Here is a 25903-nt window from a genome sequence, read left to right as displayed (position 1 = left end):
TCCCCATGTCCTGTTTTTGGGGACTGTCAGTCCCTGTGTGTGCAGGCCCTGTGAGGGGTTTGTGGTGTTTCCCTGTCCCCATGTCACAGGAATGTCACTAGTGATGTTAAAACAAGAGCTGCTGAGGATCTTTCCACTGGTTTTTGGTCTCATTTTAATTAATTTTAAACGAGCCTTCTATTAATGAAAGTGCAAAGTGCTGTGCCAATCCTGTGGCACCAAGTTGTCTTTCCAAATTCATATTTGGCAAAAATCAGTGGTACCAACAACCCCAAGCGTGTCAGAACCATGGTCTAGAAAATGCGTGTTTGCAGCAGACATAATTTTTTTTTGAAGCCTCAGAGAGAAAATGACTTGAGCCTAATGAAGACAAGAGTGGCAGGCGCTGTTTTAGCTCACTAGAAATTTAAAAAATGAAATGCACATATTCTTTATTGTGTATTAATACACTGTAACTGCTTTACAGAGTCCAGCAGATCAGTTGCATGTAAATACTACAGATGAACTTGCCCAACTGGAGCTCACAAAACTAGTGCATTTATCCCAAAGCAGAGACTAAGCCCTCTAAATCCTTAAAAAAATACATTAAAGAACATACCACACACACACATATTGCACTTTTCTCCGTATGAAATTTGTACCCCAAATACATCACACCAAAGTCTCTTCAAAGGAGGCTGTAGTACAAGATAATAAAGCTAATAATTACTCTAACAGTAGTGTACACAGTTCTCTAATGTTAGAACAGAAGAGATTGGAACAAAAAAGCCACTTCAAAGGAGTAGAAAGTGGTGCCCAATGGATCCTCTCTGTATGAGAAGGCTTCAGAAGCCTTTTAGTCCTAATTGGCTTAAAGGAAATTACACGAAATGTTAAATATGCTTTTGGCTGAGGGGAAAGAGTCAGTCTAAACTACATTAAAAAATACTGCAGCTTCCCCCTGCCCAGCACTGCAAAGCTCAGAGGAGCTCACACGGGTTGGCACATCCTGATAAATGAACTGCAGAACTCCAGAACAGAATTATTTTTATCTTTTGAGTCCTGAAACGTGCAGGATCCTGGAGCTGGATGGGGAAGGAAGTGGTTATTGTTCTGGCAGTCACCCAGCTCCTGGAGCAGCACTGGGGCTGTCTCCGGAGTGCTGGCTGTCCTGGAAGCAGCTTTCCCTGCCCAGTTCCGTGAGGCTTTGGACAGATTTCACATTCCAGAACGTGTGGGTTATGCTGTGGGGTAGGGAAGGAGGAGAGAAAGGACAGGACTCTGTTTCCTCTTTGCTCCTGCTCTGCTCTGCTGCAGGTTTTGTCAGGCTGTTTCCCTTCAGGTGTCAGTGTCAGGGAAACCACACAACAAAACCTTTTCTCTCAGCTCTTAAAGCAGAGCTTTCTGGCCATCTTTCTCTCGTGATCCCTGTTCCTTCCACTCTCCTTTGAGAGAGAGAATCCCTGTGCTAGCAGAGGCACAAGCTGAGCATTTTGGATGGGCCAGTGTCAGAGCAGGCTCCAGTGACTCCACCTGCCTTCTGTCACCTCTTAACCCCTTCTCCCCTCACACACAGTGGCTGAACCCCTCCTATTCCATGTTTTAATGTGGTCTTATTGCTGTGAACGCTGATTATCCACCTCCCTCCGCCCTTGGGATTTGCAGGATCAAAGACCAAACCTTCCAGCAAACTCTGGTGGGATCAGCACAGTTCCCCTCTCGCTCTTTGTGCTTTGATGAAGCTGCAATTGTGCTTAATGTTTGCTCAGGAAAGGGCTGGCCTGGCCAGCTGGCCACTGGCCTGGCCTGGCCCAGAACACTTCGGGGTCAGAGCCAAACCCCAGGCTGGAGATCTCAGCTTCCTGCAGCTCCCTGAGCCACCCCCCTCCTGTGACTTGGGTTTCAAGAGCGGAAAGTTCTGCAGACACAGCTCCTGGTGGAGCTGGAGCATCCCTTGAAATGGTTGACACATCAAACAGTTTGATGCTGAAATATTGCTGTGATACTTTCAGTGTCCTATATACACGAGCCATTCAAACACTAAGAAAGTTAAACATGTCCCACATGGTGGGACGTGTGCTCTGAAGGGACTTTGGCCACAGCAGGGATATAAATGGGGTATTTGTCTACTTTCTTCAGAAAAAAGCATATAGGCTGATAAAGAACTGAAAAAGGCACAGCACTATCACTTCACAGGGGTGTTTTTTTACTTTTTTATAAGCTCATTGTTTTTTTTTTATCCTTAAAGTTCTAAAACCCTAAATAATTGTCCAAATATACAAAGCTCAAGAAACCACCAGCAACACATACTGCAAATTCAAAACACAGTTTTGTTTGCTTGTTTGTTTTTAAAATGCAACCCAGGGACAGGTGGATCCTTTCCAGCGAGCAGAACTTCTCCAGGACAGAGCCCTCCTGCAAAAGGGGGTAATTTTAACAGCCACCCAGGTGGATTTTATTATTTTTTTAATGCCATTTCCTGCAGCTCTTGCTGTTTCTCTCATGGCTCTCTTACCTTCTGTCTCTGTTGGTTCATCCTTGATCCTCCAGAATTCTGATTCCCACCCAGAGGTGTCTCCACATAGTCCCAGGTGTCTTTTGACAAAGTCAAGGTGTCCCTTGCTCCAGATTCCTTCAGCAGACAGTGGAGAGCTCCTTGGCAGGCCTGGGAAATCCTCATTAGGTGCCAGCAGGAGGAAGCAAAGGCTGCCTGAGATGCTCAGGGCTGGCCACAGAGTAGTTCCAGACCAGGAGCTCAACCAAAGTGCAACTTCCCTTGAATTCCAGCTCGTGCTGCCGTTCTCCAGAGGATTTCAGTTGCCATCAGCGCAGACCCAAATCTACCCTGAATTTCAATGAAAACTATTGCTTTTATTGCCAAGAAGTACGATAGGTGTGCACTCACTCTCCTCTCTCCAAGTGGATGGTGGATGAACGCTGACAAACTCCCCAAATTGTTTCAGAAGGGGCTCTTTCCTTCCTCTGAAATTCATCTTTTTTGCCTCCTCCTACGCAGACTTTATGGGATGAAGCTGCACTCCCTGTTCTCCAGCCCCTGCCACTGGGGCCAAACACCTCCTGCTTTTTTTCTTTTTTTATTCTCTTCCAGCCAGGTGGATTTTTAGTTCCCCTCTTAATTCAAGGGTCGAAAAACTACCATGAATTCCGAGGGGTAGGAACGGGGAGAGGGGTGGGGATGGGGGGAAACCAACCAAAAATTCACATGCTTCTCCATTTGTCCTTCCAGTGTGCCCTGGGTGCTAATTCACCAGGACGTAGCCGCCGTGCTGGGGATCCACAGCCTCCATCATCTCACAATCGAAGAGTCCGGGCAGTTCTGACAGGGCCAGGGAGTCGTAGCTGGGCTGTGCCTCTGCAGAGCTGCTCTGGCTCTCAGGCAACGCTGCGCTGCTCTGGGGGAGGTGGCACTGCTCGGCAGAGGGGACAGCAGGCAGCTCACAAGTCTGGAAAGGGAACTGCAGGGGCTGTGCTGGCTGGCCCTGCCCCGGGGGGGACAGCCGGGACGGGCTGGGGGGCAGCGGCTCCAGCTGCACCTTGGGGTACTGCCTGAGGAAGGGCTCGAAGTGCAGCTGCCCCGAGGAAGGCTCCAGCACGGGGCTCAGGGGCTGCTGCAGGCTGAACTGGGCTGGCTGCTGCTGCTGCTGCTGCTGCTGGGGCTGCTGCTGCTGCTGCTGCTGCTGCTGGGGCTGCAGCTCCTCCGGGCAGGGCAGGGGCAGCGGGCTGGCCTGGGGGTAGGAGCTCTCTGCTATCTGCATCTGGTTAAAGTAGGCCTGCAGCTGGGACTGCTTCTGCAGGAACAGCCTCTTCTGGTGCAGCCTGCAGCCAGGACAGAAAAAGAGTTATTTCTGCACCACTCACACAGCTCCAAGCACACTGGAAAATCCCCGGGCAATCCTGCTCATCGACTTTCGCAGCACATCAAAGCCAGCACCTTTCAGTGTTGTCACACATCTCTGAAAACGTCATCCAGTTTTTAATTAACCCCATGCATCGTTTAATTCAGTTTGTTAAGAATGAGATGCACTGTGTTTGTATTTTAAAGCCTGTTCGCTGCTCTGGGGAATTTGGGAGCTGAAGATCACGCAGAGAAATTGGTAAACACAAGGCAGGACTTGTCCTTGCTTTTAAAAGAAGTATTGAAGTGAAACTTTGCTTTTTCAGAAGATTTCTAAATGGACAAAGAGAGTTCCAGTTCTTTTATTACTCTTTGAGTCATTTTTCTGCATGATTTGGGGGATTCTCACCTGTGCTCCTGGAGCTGCTGTTCCAGACTCCGGGGCAGTTCTTTGCAGTAGAGCTGGCAAGTGTTGGGAGCTTTGGACAGCAGAGTGGGTTTCTGCAGGGAAAGCAGAGCTGGTTTAAATAGCTTTTGATTGAATTAATTAGTCCAGAAAGCAGGAGAAAGATTTTCTACCCCTCTAACTGCCCACAGAGCCACTCTAAACCCATAATGCTGCCCATTGGCTTCCAACCCTTAGGCAGTATTTTTGCAGGAGAGATTATGTCATAAAAATCCATGGAAAGCTTTCTTTCCAAGTGGATGAAGCTGCAAGATGGAAAACTGGGGAAAACCCATTTTTTTATGAACTAAAGGTATATGAAAATGGGCTTGAAATAAAGAGGGAGTGGAAGAGGAAGGCCCAGGGGGTTAAGAAGTGGCTCCTCAGGTGCTGATGCAGAACCTTTATGGGGTGTCACAGCAATAATCTGTATTCAGCAGCAGTTATTAAACACTGCCAGGCTGAGGAGGAAAACAGCAGGAATGCACTTTTTGCATAATGAGGGTCAGTGCCTGACAACACAAAAACCAAGTGCAGTTCCCAGTTCAGCTGTTCTCTGCTCAGAGAGCTCTCCCTGGGCAGCAGGAGCCCAGAGCTGGTGTGTGAGCTGCTGAAGGGAAGGGAAGGAAAGGGAAAAAAAGAAAAGGAGAGGAGAGAGGAGAGAGGAAAGGAAAGGGAAAGGAAAGGGAAAGGGTGAACACACCTGGAGCCGCTGTTTCAGGTACTGAGTCTCCAGGCTCTGCCTTCGGGACAGCAGTGGGGGGTGTGCACTGTTGGGGAAAGCAGCTGGAGCCTCCTGCTGCTGCTGCTGCTGCTGGGAGCCTTCCTCCTGCAGGGGAAAGAGGAGCAATCTGCATGGCCAGAAAAGGCTCTCTTAAGCCTTGCTTTAAGGGTTTTCCCTGCCAGAGGTTCCGTGGTTGCCGTGTTCCTGCTCCACTCAAAACGACTCACTGGAGCTCTTTAACATTCACTCTACAAATCAGGCTGTGAGAGCTTCCTGCAGTTGTACCTCCACCAAGAAAAGGTGTTATTGACCTTTCCTAAATCCAAAACACCCTTCAGACTGAAAACAATGACTGTTGGGTTTGGAAAGCTGCAGAGCCCCTCACTGACACCACGAGGATGGGCAAAGGCTGCAAATTCTCCAGTCTGGGGAAGGCAGAAAGGAGAACAGGACATTTAATCTGTCAATTAGCTCTTCCCAGATCTCCACACCACCTCATCCTCTCCTGGTCTGTTCCAAAGCATTAAGATGGAGCTCGATTTCTGCTTTAAGTACCTGTGCAGGGCTGTTAATGAGCTCCTGCAGCTGGGTGGCAGCTGATGTCAGGGAAGGTTCTTCCTCTGATCCCATCTGTTCATACAGCAGCTGGACTTTGTTCAGCTCCAGGATTCCTTTGGTTCGTGCCAGGTTCTGGAGGTGCTGCCTAAATGCTACAATTCCTGGAGAGAGGAGAGCAGATGAGCAAAAACCCCTTGTCAGAACAATCAGATTTCCTGGTTAGCACAGAAGATAACTGAGCATGGAGGGCACTCCCTGCTGTGCCTGGCTATGAAACCAGATGATAAACCAGGTTTTTGTCACTGAGCAGGCCAATTCCTGCTGCAGAGGAGTTACCTTGGGTGAGGGAGGTGTCGGAGGCCCTGCGGCCCTCGCGGAAGCTGACGGGGGAGCGGTTGTGAGCCTCTCGTTTTTGGGAGCTCAGCGCCTGCATGGCGGGGTTGGCAGGTCTGAGCCCCAGGAAAGGGGAGGTCACCCGTGGGGGCTGCTGGCTGCTCAGCACCATCTCCTTCAAGGAAGGGGTTTCCCCCAGGAACTTCAGATCCCTCTGCACGGAGCCCATGTCGTACTCCGAGTCGATGCTGCCCAGGGAGGAGTTCTCATCCAAGGAATAGACTTTCCCTAGGACAAAAAAAACCCAAAAAACCAGGATGAAAGTGGGAATCACTACCACTGACTCGAGCTACTCCAGCCAACAGTGGCTATCTTAGAGTGAAGAGCCAAAAAAATCAATTTTGACAAAGGAATTGTCAAGTGAAACTTGCAGTACGATAATGGGGATTTGCTACTGGATTTTGCAGTATCTGGCAGCAGCCAGACACTCTGCAGATGGTCAGTGGCTTGTCTGGAAAGTGTTTAGGGTTTTTTTTAATCCTGACAAAACTGTAGCCTGAAAGGCTTGGTCACCTCACTGGTGCTGGAGTCCAGAGGGTTTTATTTCTGCCAGCTCATCTTTAGGGGATGAATGACTCGGGGACATTCAGTTGAAAAAGCAGCCAATTTTGCCAGATTTCTCAGTTGCTGTTGGGTTTGTGGCGTGAGTTTAATCACTGTAAATTTGCTGCTCTGACTTTACACTGTCTCACAGCAGATTTTGGGTTATTTTGTATCTTTTTCTTTCTAGCAAATCCAAACTGTCTTGCACACATCACTCACAAACCCTCAGGTTTTCCATCCCCAGCTAATCAGCCTGAGTGCTGGGGGAGAAAATGAGCTGTGAGCTGAGCTCTGTACCTGTGCCTGGCACCATCACCAGCTGGTTGGTGACCTCAGCCAGGGTGTGCCGCCTCTTGCCCCCTCGAGCTGCCTGCAGGGCAGCGAAGGCCTGGGCTGGGTCCTCCTCTGCCTCTCCTTCCGCCTCGATTCCTTCATCAATGGAGGTTTCCATCATGCTGGAGGGCAGCGACTGGCATCCTTTCCTCATCACCACAGGGGGCACGGGGTCCAGCAGGCAGCCATTCACCTGGGGACACAGGGACAGCGTTGGACCCAGCTCTGGTTTTGGGCCCAGCTCTGGTTTTGGGCCCAGCTCTGGTTTTGGGCCCAGCTCCGGTTTTGGGCCCAGCTCCGGTTTTGGGCCCAGCTTTGGCTGGACCCAGCTCTGGTTATGCCCAGCTTTGGTTGGGCCCAGCTCTGGTTGGGCCCAGCTCTGGTTGGGCCCAGCTCTGGTTGGGCCCAGTTTTATTTTTGGACCCAGCTTCTTTTTTGGACCCAGCTTCTTTTTTGGACCCAGCTTCTTTTTTGGACCCAGCTTCTTTTTTGGACCCAGCTCTGGTTGGGCCCAGCTTTGTTTCCTGCCCAAAGTATCACCCCCAAACCCAGGAAATCCCTGGCCTGAGGCAGTTGGGATCTTTAACTCTGCTGGGTAAAGTAAGGCTTGCCATGTACAATTCTTCATTTCCTACTTACATTCCCTTAACACTCAATTCCCTAAAACTAAATATTCCTATTCCCATAGTTCTGTGCTCTCCAGGGGTGTTTTGTTTTTTTTTTTTTCCTTTTTTTTTTTCTTTTTTTGGAGTAGGGTTTTTATATTTTTTAAATTTTTTTGATTTATTAAAAACTTTGCCAGCTTAGTGACAAGTATAAAATATTTATGGAATGTACAATACTGCTGTTCCCCCCTTCCTATACCTACTGTGGTCATTTATCACACTCAGATAAACACCAGGGAAAAAAAATAAAAAACAGCCTTGCATTTCATCCTTGCAGGGCTGTGCTCAGGAATAACTCCATAAATGCACCTTTTTCCAGCACAACTCCACTTGATTAATGTTGTTCCCCTGCAAACACAGGTTGCCTGGAGAAGCTGTGGAATCTCCCTCCTTGATGTTCCCAGCCTGATAAAGGCCTGAGCAGCCTCCCACTGCTTTGAATCAGACTTTTGGAGGCACCTCCCCAACCTAAACTGCTCCTAGGATTTTAATTCTGGTTTTATTCTCCAAGCCAATTTGCCATGGATCCTTCTGTACCTTAACTAATTCTTTGCCATATGGAATTTTATGGGTTTTAGGCAAAAAAAATTATTTTTCTATATGATTTTATTTTTAGTTTACGTTATTATTTATATATTTTAAATGCTTCATTATCGTTATTAGCATATTTATTTATATTACTATTTTTATATGTTTTTATTTATAAATATTTCAATGTCCTGCAGGTTTTGGAAGCTCTGCCCTGTAATTACTGTCCTGCTGCACCAATAGGATCACACTGGGTAAAATAAGGATGGAAAGAACACAATCATTCACCACAAAACCTGGCGCTGCTGCAGCTGACTTTATGTAAAGCCATTTTTTGTGAACCATTTCTGAATTTTCCTCCAAGTCCTTTGGCATTTTGAAAAGGAGGAGTGTTTGGAAAAGAGGTTTCACTGCATGGACAGCAACTCTAAACAAATGGTCTTGAGGCAGCTCTATATGGTAAGAAAATATCAAGAAACAGCTAGAAATAATTTAAACAGCAGGAAAATGATGATTCCTGCACAGGAAAACTCTGACTCTGCTGCCTCTGTTTTGATTGAGTGGATTTTACTTCTAAGTGTCATTTTTTGAACACCTTCTTTCCCATTTTGGGACTTCTCCACTCAAATGCCTGGCACTGATGTGGCAGGAAGGAAGAGCAGAACCAATCCCACTTTGGATCCCTGCAGTTTTTCCAGGGGTCAGAGCCTGGAAGTCTTTTGTAGCCATGTCCTACAAAAATTAAAATATTCCCAACTGAGCTCAGCCCTGACACCTCGCTGCTGTCACCAGTTGTTGACCTACCCTGGCCAAACTGCAGCTCTAAAGCCAAAGGGGGATGCAAAATAAAGCTTAAATACTTAAATTTCAGGAAGCACTGCCATGCTTTTAAAAGACAACAATATTTCTTAGCTGGAAAGATTTCTGGAAAAAGAGAAATAAGAGAGTGATTTCAAGCTGTACCTTTGGTGTCTCAACCCTTTCCTCCTCCATAAAAGCTGCCTCTCCCTGGCAGCTGGAGGGGGGGAAGGAAAAGGTTTCTGCTCCTGAGGCTGAAGGAAGCCCTGGAGACTGCAGCAGCCTTGGATTTTGGGAATGCAGGTTCACCGAGGGTACCACAGCTTGTGCCTGAAAAACAGAACTGAAGAACTCAAAACTGGAACAGCTTTAGGTAGGCAGCAACATCCAAAGTCACGGATTAAACAATGTGCAGCCCGGTGCCAAAGCAGAAGTGCAAGATTTATTTCTTGGTTCAGGATGAAGAACATTCTTAGCCTTTAAACTTGGAAAACAACAACATTTACCACCCCCAAAACACCCAGGCCAACCCCAAATGGCATTAAGCTCATATTTACTGAAGCTGACTTATTCCCAGCAGCACAGACAGAGTTTGGGGCTTTCTGGTGCTCTAAAACTCCTTTTTTATATTGAGTACAAACCCCCTGACTGCTACCAGGAGGCTCAGGAATGGTTTCAATGACTTTTTTTTGGAAATTCCCTAAAACTTAGGAGAACAGGGATATTCTCCCCTGGTTTTGAACCTTTATTTCCTGGAGTGCAGATCCACACCACTGGCCAAAAGGAAACAATCACCCTCAGCTAGGAGCTGTGGTGCCACCATGTGTGAAAACAAATTATCCTTGGGACAACTGGGAGGCTGTAACTGAAGAAAAAAGTGGGAATGTGGCTCTAATATGCAGGAATTCAGTACAAGGAACCCCCTCCCAGAGGTGTTTTATTCCTCCTTGTTCACCTGGCTCCACCTGCTTTTAACACATCTTAAAACTGATAATGTTTTCTGCAACATTATCAATGTTGTGACTTTCTATCACAAGAACCAAGTTTAAACCTGGGTTTAATCCTTGCCACGTTGTTCCTGGACCTGTGTTTTCGTAAGTGAAGCTGAGTTTCACCTCAACAGAATCCATGTATCCCAAAGAAATGTTTTATTCCTCCTTGTTCATCTGGCTCCACCTGCTTTTAACACATCTTAAAACTGATAATTTTCTCTGCAATATTATCAATGTTGTGACTTTCTATCACAAGAACGAAGTTTAAACCTGGGTTTAATCTTTGCCATGCTGTTCCTGGACCTGTGCTTTCATAACTGAAGCTGAGTTTCACCTCAGCAGAATCCAAATATCCCAAAGAAATCTTTTATTCCCAAAGATGTTTTATTCCTCCTTGCGCACCTGGCTCCACCTGCTTTTAACACATCTTAAAACTGATAATTTTCTCTGCAATATTATCAATATTGTGACTTTCTATCACAATAACCAAGCTTAAACCTGGGTTTAATCCTTGCCACGTTGTTCCTGGACCTGTGTTTTCGTAAGTGAAGCTGAGTTTCACCTCAGCAGAATCCAAATATCCCAAAAGCATCTTGTTCCAGGTCAGCCTTCCCAAGGCATCACCAGAGACGAACCGAGAGCTGAAGTTAAAAACGCGATCCTGGCTAAAGCCAAACCCAATATCTGCATTTTTAGGCTTGAGGATGAAGCAGCAGCAAGCAGCCAGGGGTGGCAGGTGGAAAGGGAGGGATTTGGGAAGGGAAGGAGGTGCAGGAGGGGGCTGACCTTGGCCACGGTCTGCTCGGCGATGGTGCTGGGCCGGCGCTGGCGCGCGTCCACGCGCTGCTCCACGGGGAAGCTGCTCCGGTGGGACTTCAGCCTCTCCACCAGCAGGTAGTAGATGGCAGCAAAGTGGTTGTAGCTCTTGTTCTGCAGGGACTGAGAACACAGAGCACAGTGTAGGAATGTGCCCCCTGTTGATGGAGTGACCAAACTATTCTTGGTCTGCTTAAAAAGGCAAAAAACCCAGAAGTTTCTCTCATTTGGGACTTCACCTCAGACCTGGGGCTGCCAATTGGACAAAGAGGTCCAAATTGTACCCAGCTGTACCAAATTTGGTACAAGGACCCCTCGTAGCACCTTGGGGACTTCACCTCAGACCTGGGGCTGCCAGCTGCACAGAGACCACGAGGTCCCACCTAGGTAATTCACCAGAAAAGGAAGAGAACAAAGGCAATAATCCCTTTTGTGGGGTGTTTTAGCAGGAGCAAGAACCTCTTGCCCTTGGCTTGGTTTTTCTCTGTAAGAGCTTTGTTATTTTGCCTTTTATTGGAACTTTTTCTGTTTCCAACACTACCTCAGAAGCCATCCTGCTAATTTTATGTCGTTTGGGGTATCTGGGCTATCTCAGGTGTGATGGGCTCCTCTGAGAGCTCAGAAGACCTGGCAGGAAGAGAAACCCATCAGCAATCCCCCAGCAAATGTGGAAGCAGCCAGATGGGGGTTGTTTTTTTTTTGTGTTCTGCCAGAAAAAGAGAGATCTGGAGCTGAGAAGGGTTCAAAACAGAGTGGCAGGGACAGAAAAATATCAGTGCTAGGTCGTGGTGAGCTCCCAGGTAGATTCTGCTGTGAATTCTGCTGTGAACCTGCACAAGCTCCCATCCTAGAGGAAATGATCATGTTAGCTCCACAGGGAACCCTGGCATTTAGGACAGGGCAGATACATCAGCTGCTTTCTTCTTCCACGCTCCTTCCTCATGCTTTTTTCCCACCCTCTTAAAAGCTCAGAACTTACTTTGATTCTCATCTGCCACCCTCTTAAAACCTCAAAACTAATTTACTTTCTAATTCCCCCTCGTCTCTCTCCAGCTGCCAAGTTAATGATTTATCCAACTCCATTTGAGTGTTTTACCCCCCCCTTGAGTGTTTTACCCCCATTTCAGGTGTTTTACTCCCATTCCAGTGTGTTTTACCCCATTTCAGTGTGCTTTACCCCCATTCCAGTGTGCTTTACCCTGTTTCAGGTGTTTTACCCCCATTTCAGATGTTTTATGCCATTTAAGTGTGCTTTACCCCCATTTCAGTGTTTTACCCCATTTCAGTGTGTTTTACCCCCATTTCAGCATGCTATATCCCCTTTTAATGTGTTTTACCCCCATTCAGTGTTTTACCCCCCTTTCAGCATGCTTTACCCCAATTTCAGCATGCTTTACCCCCATTTCAGTATGCTTTATCCCCTTTTAGTGTGTTTTACCCCCATTTCAGTGTTTTACCCCCATTTCAGCATGCTCTACTCCATTTCAGCACGCTTTACCCCAATTTCAGCATGCTTTACCCCCATTTCAGTATGCTTTATCCCCTTTTAGTGTGTTTTACCCCCATTTCAGTGTTTTACCCCAATTTCAGCACGCTTTACCCCAATTTCAGCATGCTTTACCCCAGTTTCAGCATGCTGTACCCCAATTTCAGCATGCTTTACCCCAATTTCAGCATGCTTTACCCCAATTTCAGCATGCTTTACCCCAATTTCAGCATGCTTTACCCCCATCTGAGTTTTACCTCCACAGTTTTCTGCTGGTCTATGCCCAGGCTGTGCATCAGCCTCAGCACCTGCTCGTTGTACTCCCCCAGGGAAGGCTCGTTCTCCTCCCCTGGTGGGTAAAGGATTGGCCTCTGGGCAGGAACTTCCACCAGCATCCACTTGTGCTCCTTGATCTGAGCAATGCTCAGACGTTTGGATGGGTCCAGCACCAACATTCTCCTGATCAGGTGCTCACACTCTGTTGGCAAGGGGAAAAAATTAAGAGTTATAACCTTGCTCAGTGATCTACCAGCCCAGAGCTGCGTCACTGCTGCTAAAAACCTGTCAAAAAAAGACTAAAAATCACATTAAAGTGGATAAAAGCCCAAATTCTTCATGGCCAGCAGTGCCATTCCCCCTGCCCACCTCCTGCTAACCCCAGAATTTATTCAAACCATGCCAAATGAGTAAAACCACGCCGCTGTTACCTTCTGACATGAAATATGGGATCCTGAACCTCCCCTCCAGCACTCTCTGCCTCAGGATGGGCAGGGTGGGTCCATCAAAGGGCAGAGCTCCACACACCAGCACATAGAGCACCACCCCCATGCTCTGTGGAAGAAAAAAAGGGAATTTTCAGCTCAGTTCCAAGCTCCCAGCAGTGTCTCTGAAGGTGCAAGCCAAGCCCTGCCACAGAAATAATTCTTTTGTGCAGAAAAAGGGAATTTAGAGGCAAAGGAAGGAGCTGCACACGGGTACCTGAGAAGTGAACCCCAACTTCAGCCGAGAATTTGGGATATTTTTATTAATCTCAGCCTTGCCGAAACAAAAGCAACCCTCAGCCAGCAGCCACTCAAAGTGAAAAACTGTAATATTTTACATTTAAAGCTGTGGGGAGGAGTTTCTATGAACAGTCAGTTTAGGGGATTTATCAGTGTGAGCAAAAGGGGAAATGATGGGCAAGAGCTCTACTCTGGAAGGATTTGATGAATTGAACTGCCAGTGGGAATGTTCTTGCCAAAATAAAATATAACAGTGAGAGAACCACACCAGCCTGGCACAGCACCGGGTGTCTCAAGGGGAAAAAAGCAGGTGTTGACCTCAAAACTTGGTAAAAACACTGAGATTTTACAATTAAATATAGATTTTTTAAAAGGAAAACCCTGTTAAAAACTGAACTGGGGATTGCTGCAAGCTGAGCACCTTCACAAAATCATTAATTGAGAAGTGAAGGTGATTTTATTTTAAATACCAACACTTTCTCTGTGGGCAGGCAGGGCCTGTTAATGATTTAGGACTTTTTACACTGAAGGAATATTTACCAAAGTTCAGGGATTCCCTTCTGATGCCCATAGTGTCCCCTGTGTTTACCAATTCCTAAAGGTCCAGGGAGGCTTTTTAAACCAGTATTTAATAGCTGCTTATGTACACAGAACCAGCACACAGGCAGATAAATGTGTGTAAAAGAACATTTTAAATTTATTTTATTAAAAACCTCACAAAAATTTTATTTCTGAAGGCCCCTCTAACCTCATCAAGGTTTTATTCCCACTTAGCCCAGAAAACACTAAAAAGGCTCTGAAAAAAGCCAATTTCCCCACCCAGCCAGGGAGATTCTGGAGGAGTTTGTCCCCTCCAAGGTGCACCCGCTGTGCACATTTGGCAGCCACCTGCACAGGTGACTCCAATTCCATGCACTGCTAAAGGTTTTTATGGCACTCAGGAAATAAAGCTGGAGAGGAACAACTTGTCTGCAGCTTAAAAAAAAAATCAAATATTCCAGATGTGCAGCTTAAAGAAACCAAATACTGCAAATCTGCAGCTTAAAGGAATCAAATATTGCAGATCTGCAGCTTCAGGAAAATAAATTATTGCAGATCTGCAGCTTAAAGAAATAAAACATTCCATATCTGCAGATTAAAGAAATAAAATATTGCAGATGTGCAACTTACAGAAATCAAATATTGCAGAGCTGCAGCTCAAAAAAAATCAAATATTGCAGATCTGCAGCTTCAGGAAAATCAAAGATTTCAGATCTGCAGCTTCAGGAAAATCAAATATTCCAGAGCTGCAGCTTCAGGAAAATTGAATATTCCAAATCTGCAGCTTCAGAAAAATTGAATATTCCAAATCTGCAGCTTAAGCACAATCAAATACTCCAGATCTGCAGCTTAAGAGCAATCAGATATTCATTCCAGCTTGCCGAAAGTTGACAGAAATGCAGTTAAAATAAAGGATAATGGTACCCAAATGTCCAGCTGGGGTCCCTCGTACTGCTGCCCTTCAAAGACCTCCGGGGCTGCGTAAGGGGGGCTCCCACACCATGTGGTCAGAGGCTCCCCGCTCTTGTAGAAATTCCCAAAGCCAAAATCTGTGGAAAAAACGAAGGGAAAAGTCACTCCAAGCTCCCACTGCACCACAAAGCATAATTCCACGCCTGCCCCACAGTGATTCCATCTCAAATCCTTTCTGGGGACTGCCACTGATAATTTTGGGATGCTGGATGTCCTCTGATGCTGTTCCCATGTTGTGGAATCCTTGAAACGCTGCAAAACCTTCACAAACCTGGAGGAGTTTTGAGTAGATTTGTAAACAGCCATCATTAAAATTCAACAAACTGACAGTCCCAGCAGCGAAATGAGATTATTGACTCGCCAAGAGATAATCTGAGATTTCCTGGGCTTTCCTGAGGTGCTTTCTAGCCTTGAATACACAACAAATTCTGACAAGCTCTGGAGCTGGGAGGAAGGAGCTGTGCCAAGAGCAACAGGCATGGGAAACCAGGGGACTTTTGGGAAGGACACTGCTACTGGCACTGTCTGCAGCCCACAGATCCCAAATTCTTTTCAGTGCTGCTTGTTATGGCTTCATGCAGGACCAGCTGTGGTCTGATATTAATCAGGATTTTTATAATGTAGGGGTGAGAAGCAAAAGCAATAAGGCTGGTGCTTCTCCCCTCAAGCTGGGCAGCTGCTGGTGCTGGTGTGACAGTGGGGACAAAAAAGATTCAGGCTGTGGATGCAGCTCTGAATGCTGCTGGGAGGTGACAAACAGGGCACTGTGAGGTGACAAACAGGGCTCAGGCTGTGGATGCAGCTCTGAATGTTCCCAGGGATGCTGTGAGGTGATAAATAAGGTGACATCAGGCTGTAGATCCAGCTCTGAATGCTCTCAGGATGCTGGGAGGTGACAAACATGGCACTGTGAGGTGACAAACAGGACTCAGGCTGTTGGTGCAGGTCAGAATGCTCCCAGGGATCCTGTAAGGTGACAAACATGGCACTGTGAGGTGACAAACAAGGCTCAGGCTGTTGGTGCAGCTCTGAATGTTCCCAGGGATCCTGTGAGGTGACAAACAGGGTGACATCAGGCTGTAGATCCAGCTCTGAATGCTCCCAGGGATGCTGGAATGCTGACCAGCAGATAGCAGAGCTGATAAACGCTGTGGTTATCACAGGCTCTGCTGAACCATCCCATGCACCCCATTTGTCCTGCCTGTGCTGCTCAGAGGAGCCAGAAACCCATGGGAGAACCCTCAGAATCAGAAAAACAAGAGAGATTTAACAAAACCTTAGAAAAAGTCACCCTGGAGCTGGTTTGGAGCGGCAGAGCGGAGCTGGAGCTGTGGGGGAAAGGAGTGGGGGCTGCTTTCCTAGCAGGAGCCCCAGCAGCCTCTCATGGAACTCACTCAAAACAAAGCAGTTTTGGGACAGTTGGGGTTTTTGGAGCTCGGAACCAACACCTTGCACTGCCTTGAATCCCTGCTACGTGCAGAACTGTGGCAAGCACATTTCTCTCCCTCTCGGGATTTTTCATAGAGGTGCACAGAGAGAAATGAAAGAGAAAACAATTTCTATTTCTGCTCCTTGTTTTTCCCATGTGGAATGTGTTTGGAGAATTGTTTACCTGGGGTGATTGATGGTTGGATTCTGGTGAGGATTGTTTGAGCTGGTGGCCAATCCAACCCACCTGGGGCTGGGCTCTCAGAGAGGGGCACAAGTTGTGTTAGAGTCAGAGAAAGTAGTATGGAGTTAAAGTATCCTCCTTTTATATAGTATATTAATGTATTTTAGCATAGTTATAATAAAGAAATCATTCAGCCTTCTGAATTGAGTCAGATATCCTCATTTCTTCCCATGGGGTTCGCCTGCATTTACAGTAAGTGGTGCCCCTCTCTGAGAGCCCAGCCCCAGGTGGGTTGGGTTGGCCACCAGCTCAAACAATCCTCACCAGAATCCAACCAAGCATCACCCCAGGTAAACAATTCTCCAAACACATCCCACAAGGGAAAAACAAGGAGCAGAAATAGAAATTGTTTTCTCTTTCATGTCTCTCTGTGCACCTCTATGAAAAATCCCGAGAGGGAGAGAGAAATGTGCATTTTGCCACAGAGAACCCCAAATGTCCCAGAGCCCTGCGCGGGATGGGGCCGCACAGGCCATACCCTGCAGGGTGAATTTTCACACCAGGGTGAATTTTGGCACCTGGGCACCATCAAAGGCAGCCGGGCAGGCTGCTGCCAGCGGGGCTGGCTGCCAGGGCTGCTCTGAAGGTCAGGTCCCAGCAGAGCCCCAGCGTCACAGCAGAGCCCTGACGGGCAGGACGGTGACGCCACCGCGGCCTGGGAACGTCACCGGGCCGGGGCTGCCGGCGGCCAAGGCCGGCTCAGATTCCAAACTTCTCCAGGAACCGGGGCTGGAACAGGACAGCACATCCCTGCTGCCCTTCCCCTCCCACCCTCCAGCTGCAAAAACACATCAGAACCACCCCAAATCCCCTCAGCCCTCTGTGTAACCCCCCCAGCACTGCGGCACCTTCTCCCTTTTTCCCCATTTCCCTTTTTTCACCTTTTCCCTGTTTTCTCCATTTCCCTTTTTTCCCCCCTATTCACAGCCAGACTGCTGTTGTGCATTTTTTTTTTATCATTATTCTCTCAGAGAAGACTTTTCTTCCCACAGAATTGGCTTGGCAACCGTGACAATGCTTCGGGAAGCACGGAGCCATTTCTGCTCTCCACACAAGCATTTTGCCACTCCGTGTAGGTGTTGTTAAATCTGATTTCTCCCCTCACTTATCTCGGATTTGTCAGGTTTTCAACATCCTCGTAGTGCTGCAGATAAACATCAGGTTTTTATCTCAGAACTGCAGCCCTCCCTCGGGTGCCACCCTCATAAATCTTCCTATCAGATTCACAAGTACAAGAACATTTATTTGTAAGCACAGCTAAAGAGAGCATGACCTGCTTGGGAGCACATGGATTCCAAATCCTAAAAAAAGTGAAATTCTTTGCCTGTCCAGGCTGGGATTTAAAGTTACCTCTTAGAAAAAATCACCAAAAAGAAACATGAAGAAATCCAAGCAGCAAAAAGAACAGAGCCAATTTAAGAGAAGCCGCAGGTTTATGTTATTATTATCTTTAGATGATTCATTTTGTAACACATAATGGTTTTATTTCTGGTCACCAAAAGGACCTCAGGAGCAAACACATCCTGGAGGTGCTGCTGGCCTCTCTGAGCAAGAGAACTGCAGAACTTGCAGTGCTTAACTGGGTGGAAGAGCAGCTCTTGGCTGGCTCTGATGGTCTTGTGACAGCACAGACGATTGAGCTTTATTAGGAAATTCATGAATGAAAGGCTGTGAATTGCTACCAGAAGGAGCAGCCACAGCGAGTGGGAATTCCTCACCAGCCCCTGTGTCTGGGCTGGGAGTGCTGTCCTGTACACCTGGAGCACGATTTCCCCACTCTGCCTTAGCCCTGCACTTCTAAAGCTTCAATTCCTTCCCTTTCCACGGCCTGTGAAACACCAGAATCCTGCAGATCCGAATTTCAGCACGCACTGACAACACAAAGCACTGCCAGACACCTCCTGACTGCCACTGGGCTTTTTCTTGTCATACAGGAATTAATACCAGTGCTCTGTATGTCAGCAACTGGCTCTTAGCTTTAAAAAGTCCAATTCTGTTCTGCTGTTGGACAAAATCATTCCCTGGGTGGGGGAGACCTGCATTATTTGTTAGGGTACACAACTTCCTGTGGTCACCCCTTTTGTCTCCATTATTCTTCCCACACAAATGGCTGGGAAACAATTTTTAAGCACTCCAGCATAGATAACATCCATGAAAACCCTTTCAAAGAAAAAAAAAAATTCAGGATTTAGTCAGGATCCTGGATGCTTGGTCCATGGGGCTGCCCCAATTTTTAATTACTGTACTGTCAGTTGAGTTACCCCACTTTTTGGAGTGGCCAGGATTCAGTTAAGTACAAAACAAAATGAGCCTCTCATCCTTCCCCTTCCACTTTGCTCCTGTTTTGCCATGGCTGATCCGTCACAGCCATTCTGGACCCAAAGTGGTCACTTTTTAATCCAAAAAATGTCTCATTCCATAGGAAATATCACTGATATTCAAGGGGAAAATGTGCCAGCCCTCAAAAAGAAACAAACAGAACAACAAAACAAACATATGCCAGCCACAGAATTCTAAAAGGACTGAAATTGGGCTCATTACCAGAGGACTGAGATTATATAATAGAGTGATCTTCTTAACATTTCCCTGAATCTGCACGTTAAAATAAAAAAAAAAAACAAAACAACAAAAAACCCCAAAAAAGGCCATCATTTGCAGCATTGTGTTCAGTTGAATAAACTCTGTGTTTGTGCAATCTGCAAATATTGGCTCTCCACATTTGTGGCATTTGGTTTCTCAATCTCATTACCCCCTTCAGAATAATCTGGAATTTGGAAGGTATAATTTTTTTGAGCGCACATCACGGCAGTGGAATCTGTTTTCCCGTTAAAAATGGAAACAGCCTGAGATTTCAGCCCCATCTGCAATCTGAGACATGGCAGCTCCCTGCCAGAGCCCTGCAACTTCTGCTGAGCATCCAGAGCCTCTCACTTGTCCCTCCAGAACCCTCCAAGAAGCAGCTCCAGCGCTATAATTAATCCATTCTCCTAAAATGCCCAGCAGAACTCAATCTGCCTGCCTTGCAGAGAGCCACAGGGAGCTTTTGTTGGAGGAGAAATGTGAGCCTGGCAGATAATGGGCACTGAGGTGCTGAGAAAGGCAAAGGTATGAGCGTGGCAGCAACAAACCTGACCCACTTCAGGGGCTGAGCGCTGAGCAGCCTCTCCTGACGTCAATGCACATTTCCCTGTCCAGCAGCAGCTTCAGCCTCCTTCAAAATACCAGTCTCTGCCTCACCTGGGCTGCTGCAAGCTGCAGGATGCCAGCAGCTCCTGCAGCCACCCCAAGCTGGGGCTGCAAGGACAAGAGGAGGAGCAGGACCCCCATCCCGAGCTGGATTTGGTGCATTTCTGGCTGCACAGCAAAGGCTGTGCTCAGAGAGAGCACAGGGAGCTGAAATGATGCCCTCAAAAAGCAGCAAATCCAAAGGACACATCACCAACGTGCAGCTGCTTAACTTTGGGAAGAACAGGCAGGTTTGTCTTGCTAGTGCTAAACACAAATTCCACAAATTCACCTTCCCCCTTCTCAATGGATATTTTATCTCATTAACACCTTCAGTTTTGCTACTTACAGTAAAATTTGAGGGCTCTGCTCCCAACCACCTCCTATCTTCTACAAAATAAACCCATCAAAGCTCTCACCTCAAGTTCTTTACTCATCCTCTGTTTGTTGTCCAGTTAGTGAGAGAGAAAAGATCCTTTGAATTCTGCCTGTCCCCGTCCTTTTAGAGCAATTTTAACACAAAACTGCTGGATTTCAGTCCAGCCTCAAGCACCAAAGGTGACAATCTTATGAACCCACAGGTTCTGGAAGGCTTTTGAAGGTTAGTTTATTCTCCTGGTGGCTGAAATACAGAGGTAACTTTGTGCACGCTTCAGTGTTTGACTAAAAACTGTTGTATTCTTGAGGAGTAAAAAGCTTCAATAAAAGTCTTGCAAGCAGCAGAATGAACCAAGAGGCTCGCTGGAAGTTAAGAAGAGTTTTATCAAAATAATTCATCAGAGATTGTGCTGTTTTTTTCAATTCCTACATGAACTGAAATCAGAGGAAAAGCCCAGCTAGCAGAGCTGGGATCCTGGCTGCCCTCTGTCCTTCCCCAGCCTGATAAACGAGCCATGAGGAAGATGAGGAAGAGGCTGTTCTCAGGGATCTGCACAGCACCAGATAACTCCAAAAATCCCAGATAAACACTGTGGAGTTCGTCATCCTTCTCCTTTGCAGTGAAAAATCCAACAACTGACCCGGCACAAATCACTACAAAGTTTCCAGCAGCCTGAACTTTCCTCCAGCTGCCAAGCTGGACACGGGGAGCTCTTATCAACCTGATAAAGCCCGACTGAGATGCACAGAAGAACCAGTTAATGGGCTCATTTGCATGCAGCCCACCTGTAATTAACTTTGTGCACGGGAGAAGTGGAGCAGCAGAGCAGCTGGGGCAGGGCAGAGCTGGTGGAATCTCCTCATCCCATTTCCAGCCCTTTTCCTGGGCTCCCTGGAGAGCTCCAACACCGAAATTCCCAGGGCTAGAACAGCTCCTGGCTCTCCTGAGCTGCTTTGGAGGGAGCTTCTCCCAGGGGATTCGCATCCCTGAAATGCTCAGGACATCCAGGGCAGGAAAAGCTCTGGATGCAGGAGCTGAGAGCCCTGAGGAGCTCTGGAAAGCTCTGCCAGGCTGAACATCAGAGGGATCAGAGGGCAAAAACGTGCCAGTGAAGGCAGGAAAGAAAGCACAGATGAACAACAGCACAGAAATTCCCTTTTTTCAGCTCAGTTCCTCAGAGCAAGGGGGTGACTGGCAGCCCTCGGACCGTATTTAGGATTTATTCAGTATAAACTGGCAGCCCTCAGACTGTATTTAGGATTTATTCAGTATAAACTGGCCTGGTGAATAAATTATCTCTCAGCCATCATTCTCCAGGTGCTCTGATTGCCAGGAGCTGCATCCAAGGATGAAATCAGAAATGAGCAGAGGAAAAACACCCCAAAAACAGCAGCACTGATGAACCCACCTGGGGAATGCTCCACAACCCTTTTGCACCATTCCAGAAATGCCAGCAGGGAAATGAAAAGGTAAAATAACCCAGAAATGCTTCATCATTTCACCTTTCTCAGCCTGAGAAAGGGAAATTCCTTCTCCTTCCTTCACTCCCCTTCCCTTCCTGCTCCCCTATTACTGGGATTTAAAATTACCTCTTGGTAAGAAATCACCAAAAAGAAACATAAAGAAATCTAAGCAGCAAATATAAGAAGACTATTACTGAAAACTGAAGTTAACAGCCTCCCAAAATCAAGATATTCTCTATTTTATCCATTTCCAGCCTCTCTGGGCTAAAGGCAGCATGGAAGGATCCGTGGAATTGTAATGAAAATGATTTCTATTGCTAGCAACATCTGCTGTGTCTAAATTTATAATTAAAGTGAAATCATGCATGCAAAAAGGAAAAAAAAAATCAATAAGCTTCCATTTTGAGAGTTTTTTTTTTTATAATGTTGAAAGAAGTTATTTGATTAACTCTGTTTTAACCTGAACATCTGGCAGCTTTAAAGACACCCACAAAAAATGTCTATAACTCTACAGAAAAACTAATTTTTTTTTTCCCCTGGAAGTTAAAATTGGAAATTTGGATGGACTTTGACACCCACCATGGAAAAATATTAACGTGGAAAACCACAACGGAATCTCGGGCAGCACCAGCGAATCAGCGGGGGGAAATTTTATTTAAAAATACACAAAAATAAGGTGTTGCTGCATGGAATACCTGCGATTTTGATGTTCATGTTGTTGTCCAGCAGGAGGTTCTCAGCTTTGAGGTCCCTGTGCACGATTTTCCTGCCGTGGCAATATTCCACTGCCGACAGGATCTGCCAGAATTTGCGCCGCGCCTCGGCCTCGCTCAGGCGCCCGTGGCTGGCCAGGTAATCTGGGAAATCAATCAGCACCAATCAAATAAATCAATAAATCTGCTTTTAATCAGCCTGGACAGCAGGCAGCAACACTGGCATGGCAGGGTTTCCCCCAAAAATTGAGCAGAAGGAAAATCAAATTATTTTCCAGCTCTTCGTCTCCCAGCCAATCCTCAAAACCAAAAAAAAAAGGAAATTTTTTTCTCTGTTTTTTTTTCTCTCTGGTCCTTCTTTTCTAGCTACCTGGTCAATATTTGCACAATATTTTCATAACAGGACTCATAATCTGGGAAATAAAAGCAGCAGAACTTCAATAAATCAGGTTTAAAAAACAGACTGGACAGCAAGTAACAATCATGAAATTCAGGGATTTCTCCCCAAAAATCAGCCCAAAGGAACTCAAATCAGCTTCCAGTTTGTTGTTCTCCCACCCAACTCTCCAAAAAAAAAAAAAGAATTTTTTCTCTGTTCTTTCTTTTAGAGCTACCTGCTCAGTATTTTTACAGTATTTTCACAATAGAACTCAATCTGGGAAATAAAAGCAGCAGAAATCGAGCAAATCAGGTTTAAAGATTGAAACTCAATGATTTCCTCCCAATAATTAGCACAAAGAAGTTCAAACAAATCTTCAGTTTGTTGTTCTCCCACTCAACCCTTTAAGAAAATGGGGGAAAAAAAGGAAATTTTTCTCTGCTCCTTCTTTTATGCTCAGCATTTTCCCAATCTGGGAAGTCAAATCATCAGAAATTATTATTTATTTATTTATGGTGGGATCACCCCTGTCCCCCCTCGAGCAGCAGGGGTTGTGCATTAACCAGATATTATTATTATTATTATTATTATTATTATTATTATTATTATTATTATTATTATCATTATCCCTGCCAACAGGGATTGGGATGGGGGCACTGCGCTGGCCCCTGGGCACAGGAACCACTCTCCAAGGAACTTAAAAGTATATATATATTAATTGTATAATAATCTAATAAAAAACTAATAAACTAATGTTTTATTATAATAAAATAAAGCCACAAATTATTTTAGATTCAGAGCCAAAGGAGCAGGATTTTTGTCCCAGGACAAAGCCCAGCAAAAGGAGAAGAGGCAGTGGAACCCAACTGAAACAGAGGAAATCAAATTTAAAACAAGAAGATTTTCAGTTCTGCAGGTACACAGAAATATGAAATCTAAACAACAGAAATATTAAATCTAATACAGACCCAAAAATCCTTATTTACACAGACCCCAGGGGTGCATGAAAAAACGGAACATGGAAATCTGCTTACCAAAAATCTCCCCATTTTTGGCAAATTCTGTCACCAGGTACAGCATGCTTTTGGTCTCCATCACCTATGGATGCAGAAATGAGAAATGAGAGCTTGTGGGAAGAGCAAAAAAAAAAAAGCCAAAAACCACCCAAAAAGATCTTTTATTTTTATTGATCTTTATTTTTATTGATCTTTTATTTTTATGGATCTCTCCTAAAGCTGGGAAAGTTCTGCCTCACAGGTGGAATTGTCACAATCCTCCACTTCAAAAAGCCATTTCAGATTTCAGGGCAACAATTCCAATGTATTTTTATTGGGTTTATTTCAAAAACCTCAGAGAAATTCCAATGTATTTTGAGTTTATTTCAATTAACCTCAGGGAAACATTTCAGCATCAGCTGAACTCGTCCGTGGGCAAGAGCTTTGTGAATTTGTTTTTGCATTTTATTTCTTAACTGGCCTGAAAGTCCCAAGAGGCTGCTCACAAATAAAAGCAAACCAGGGAGACAATTTGAAGGCTATTTTTAAAATAAATTCATTTATCAAATGCATTTTTAACCAGAGGAGTGAGCACCACCCTCCCTTCAAGTGATCCTGCTGATTTTCAGGCTTAATTTAAATATTCTCACTCTCTTCTCTGCCACTTTTGTGTGGTGTCATTCATTCAGAAAGGAACTGAGGGGAGATATTATCGAGGCAATTGCAAATTTAACTCCTTGAGCTCCATCTCTACCTGCTACATCGATATTTTAAAGACCAGTTTTATCTTTTAAATTCAAGCCCTATTTTTTTTAAAATATTTTAAAGGCCAGCTTCTTGTGCAGGAAATTAATTTAAAGTTGAACTGGTCTTAACTGGGATCTTCATTTTTGTTTAGAATAATCAAGAGACAGGAAAAAAGAGGAAAAAAGGGGGAAAAAATGGGGAAAAACCCCTCTAAGCCTACCTGGTAGAGTTTTATGATGTGTGGGTGGTCGAGCATCTTCATTATCTGCACCTCCCTGTAAATCTTCTCCAGATTCACAGCATCCAGCTGAGATTTGTCGATGATTTTTATTGCCACCTGCAGACCAAGAGCAAAAAATGAGGTTTAAAATCTCCCCCAAGTTGCTCCTCGTGAGTTGACCCTCATTTAAAAGAGAATAATGAAGCACCAGGTACCTGGAGGCTTTCTGAAATACAAATCCCACAGTGAAAAATACAGCAGGGCAGCACTGAAAGTGGCTGGGGTCCCTCTGAGGGGCTGCAGGGCTCTCACCCACATCAGCATGTGAAAAAAAGCAGGTTTTCCAGGAGAAAAAGTAGTTTTTCTATGAGAAAAAGCAGGTTTTCCATGAGGAAAACCAGGTTTTCAATGAGAAAAAGCAGGTTTTCAATGAGAAAAAGCAGGTTTTCAATGAGAAAAAGCAGGTTTTCAATGAGAAAAAGCAGGATCTCCATGAGTAAACAGGTTTTCCATGAGTAAAAGTAGGTTTTCTATGAGAGAAAGCAGGTTTCCCATGAGTAAAAGTAGGTTTTCCATGAGAAAAAGCTGGTTTTCTATGGGAAAAAGCAGGTTTTCCATGAGTAAAAGCAGGTCTTCTATGAGAACAAGCAGGTTTTCCTTGAGTAAAAGTGGGTTTTCCATGAGTGAAAGTATGTTTTCAGTGAAAAAAAGCAGGTTTCCCATGAGTAAAAGCAGGTTTTCCATGAGAAAAAGTAGTTTTTCTATGAGTAAAAGTGGGTTTTCTATGTGAAAAAGTAGGTTTTCTATGAGATAAAGCAGGTTTTCCATGAGAAAAAGCAGGTTTTCCATAGAATGGAAAGCACAGAACAGGTGAGGGAGGTCAGTGCTCCAGGTGCTCTTCAATCAGCAATTTGTAGTGAGCAACATCTCCTTAAAAAGCTCAGTGGTGCCCATTCCAGGAGTCAAGGTGACAAATCAGAGTCCCACAAAAGGATATTTAAAGAGAAAAACTTAAAACTCTTGTGTTGGCTCCACACAAACAGTCCAAACCTAGGGGCTCCAGGCAGTTGCTGTGGCATATTTAATTAATTCATATGTTATTATGAAAGGGTATCTGCAGTTCATCCCTTCAGAGATAAAAACTCTGCAGATGAATTTACCAGTCAAACCTTGGAAACACATCTCAATTAATTCACAAAACACATCCTGGCCCTGCTGACCTTGTTTTTTAGCCAATAAATGAAAAGGGAAGATCACTCTAGATGCTGAGGGGCCTAAAATGTTCCAACAGAAGACATTTAAAATTGAAACCAAGAAGAAAGTGAAAATACAACAGTGTTAAAGAGTGTTGAATATACAAATGGTGTTTGTTCATCCTGAATGTCACTTTATTAATGCTGAAGCAGGAGCAAACAATGCAAGTCCCACTAATAATCCAAATTATAGCAGAATTATTATATATAAACTATTGAGCATGGGAG

General features: G+C 45.4%; 1 protein-coding gene across 1 annotated transcript in view; it reads right to left on the bottom strand.

The window, feature by feature from the left end:
* Positions 1 to 405: 405 nt before the first annotated feature.
* The window catches only part of SIK2 (salt inducible kinase 2), a 30039-nt gene continuing 4541 nt past the window's right edge, over positions 406 to 25903 (bottom strand). The window contains exons 2-15 of the mRNA XM_030290755.4: positions 24423 to 24539; positions 23495 to 23558; positions 22064 to 22225; positions 14582 to 14706; positions 12824 to 12947; positions 12374 to 12594; positions 10601 to 10753; positions 8988 to 9152; positions 6796 to 7024; positions 5899 to 6183; positions 5560 to 5723; positions 4984 to 5109; positions 4245 to 4336; positions 406 to 3816 (exon numbers count right to left, since the gene is read on the bottom strand). Of these exons, the coding sequence (XP_030146615.4) occupies positions 3240 to 3816; positions 4245 to 4336; positions 4984 to 5109; positions 5560 to 5723; positions 5899 to 6183; positions 6796 to 7024; positions 8988 to 9152; positions 10601 to 10753; positions 12374 to 12594; positions 12824 to 12947; positions 14582 to 14706; positions 22064 to 22225; positions 23495 to 23558; positions 24423 to 24539 (2604 nt within the window). The 3' untranslated portion in view covers positions 406 to 3239. The remainder of the gene's footprint in view (positions 3817 to 4244; positions 4337 to 4983; positions 5110 to 5559; positions 5724 to 5898; positions 6184 to 6795; positions 7025 to 8987; positions 9153 to 10600; positions 10754 to 12373; positions 12595 to 12823; positions 12948 to 14581; positions 14707 to 22063; positions 22226 to 23494; positions 23559 to 24422; positions 24540 to 25903) is intronic.

This window comes from Taeniopygia guttata, chromosome 24, assembly GCF_048771995.1.
Source record: "Taeniopygia guttata chromosome 24, bTaeGut7.mat, whole genome shotgun sequence".
Taxonomy (NCBI): Eukaryota; Metazoa; Chordata; class Aves; order Passeriformes; family Estrildidae; genus Taeniopygia; species Taeniopygia guttata.
Note: the sequence above shows the minus strand (reverse complement) of the source record. Positions and strands in the feature narration are given on the sequence as shown.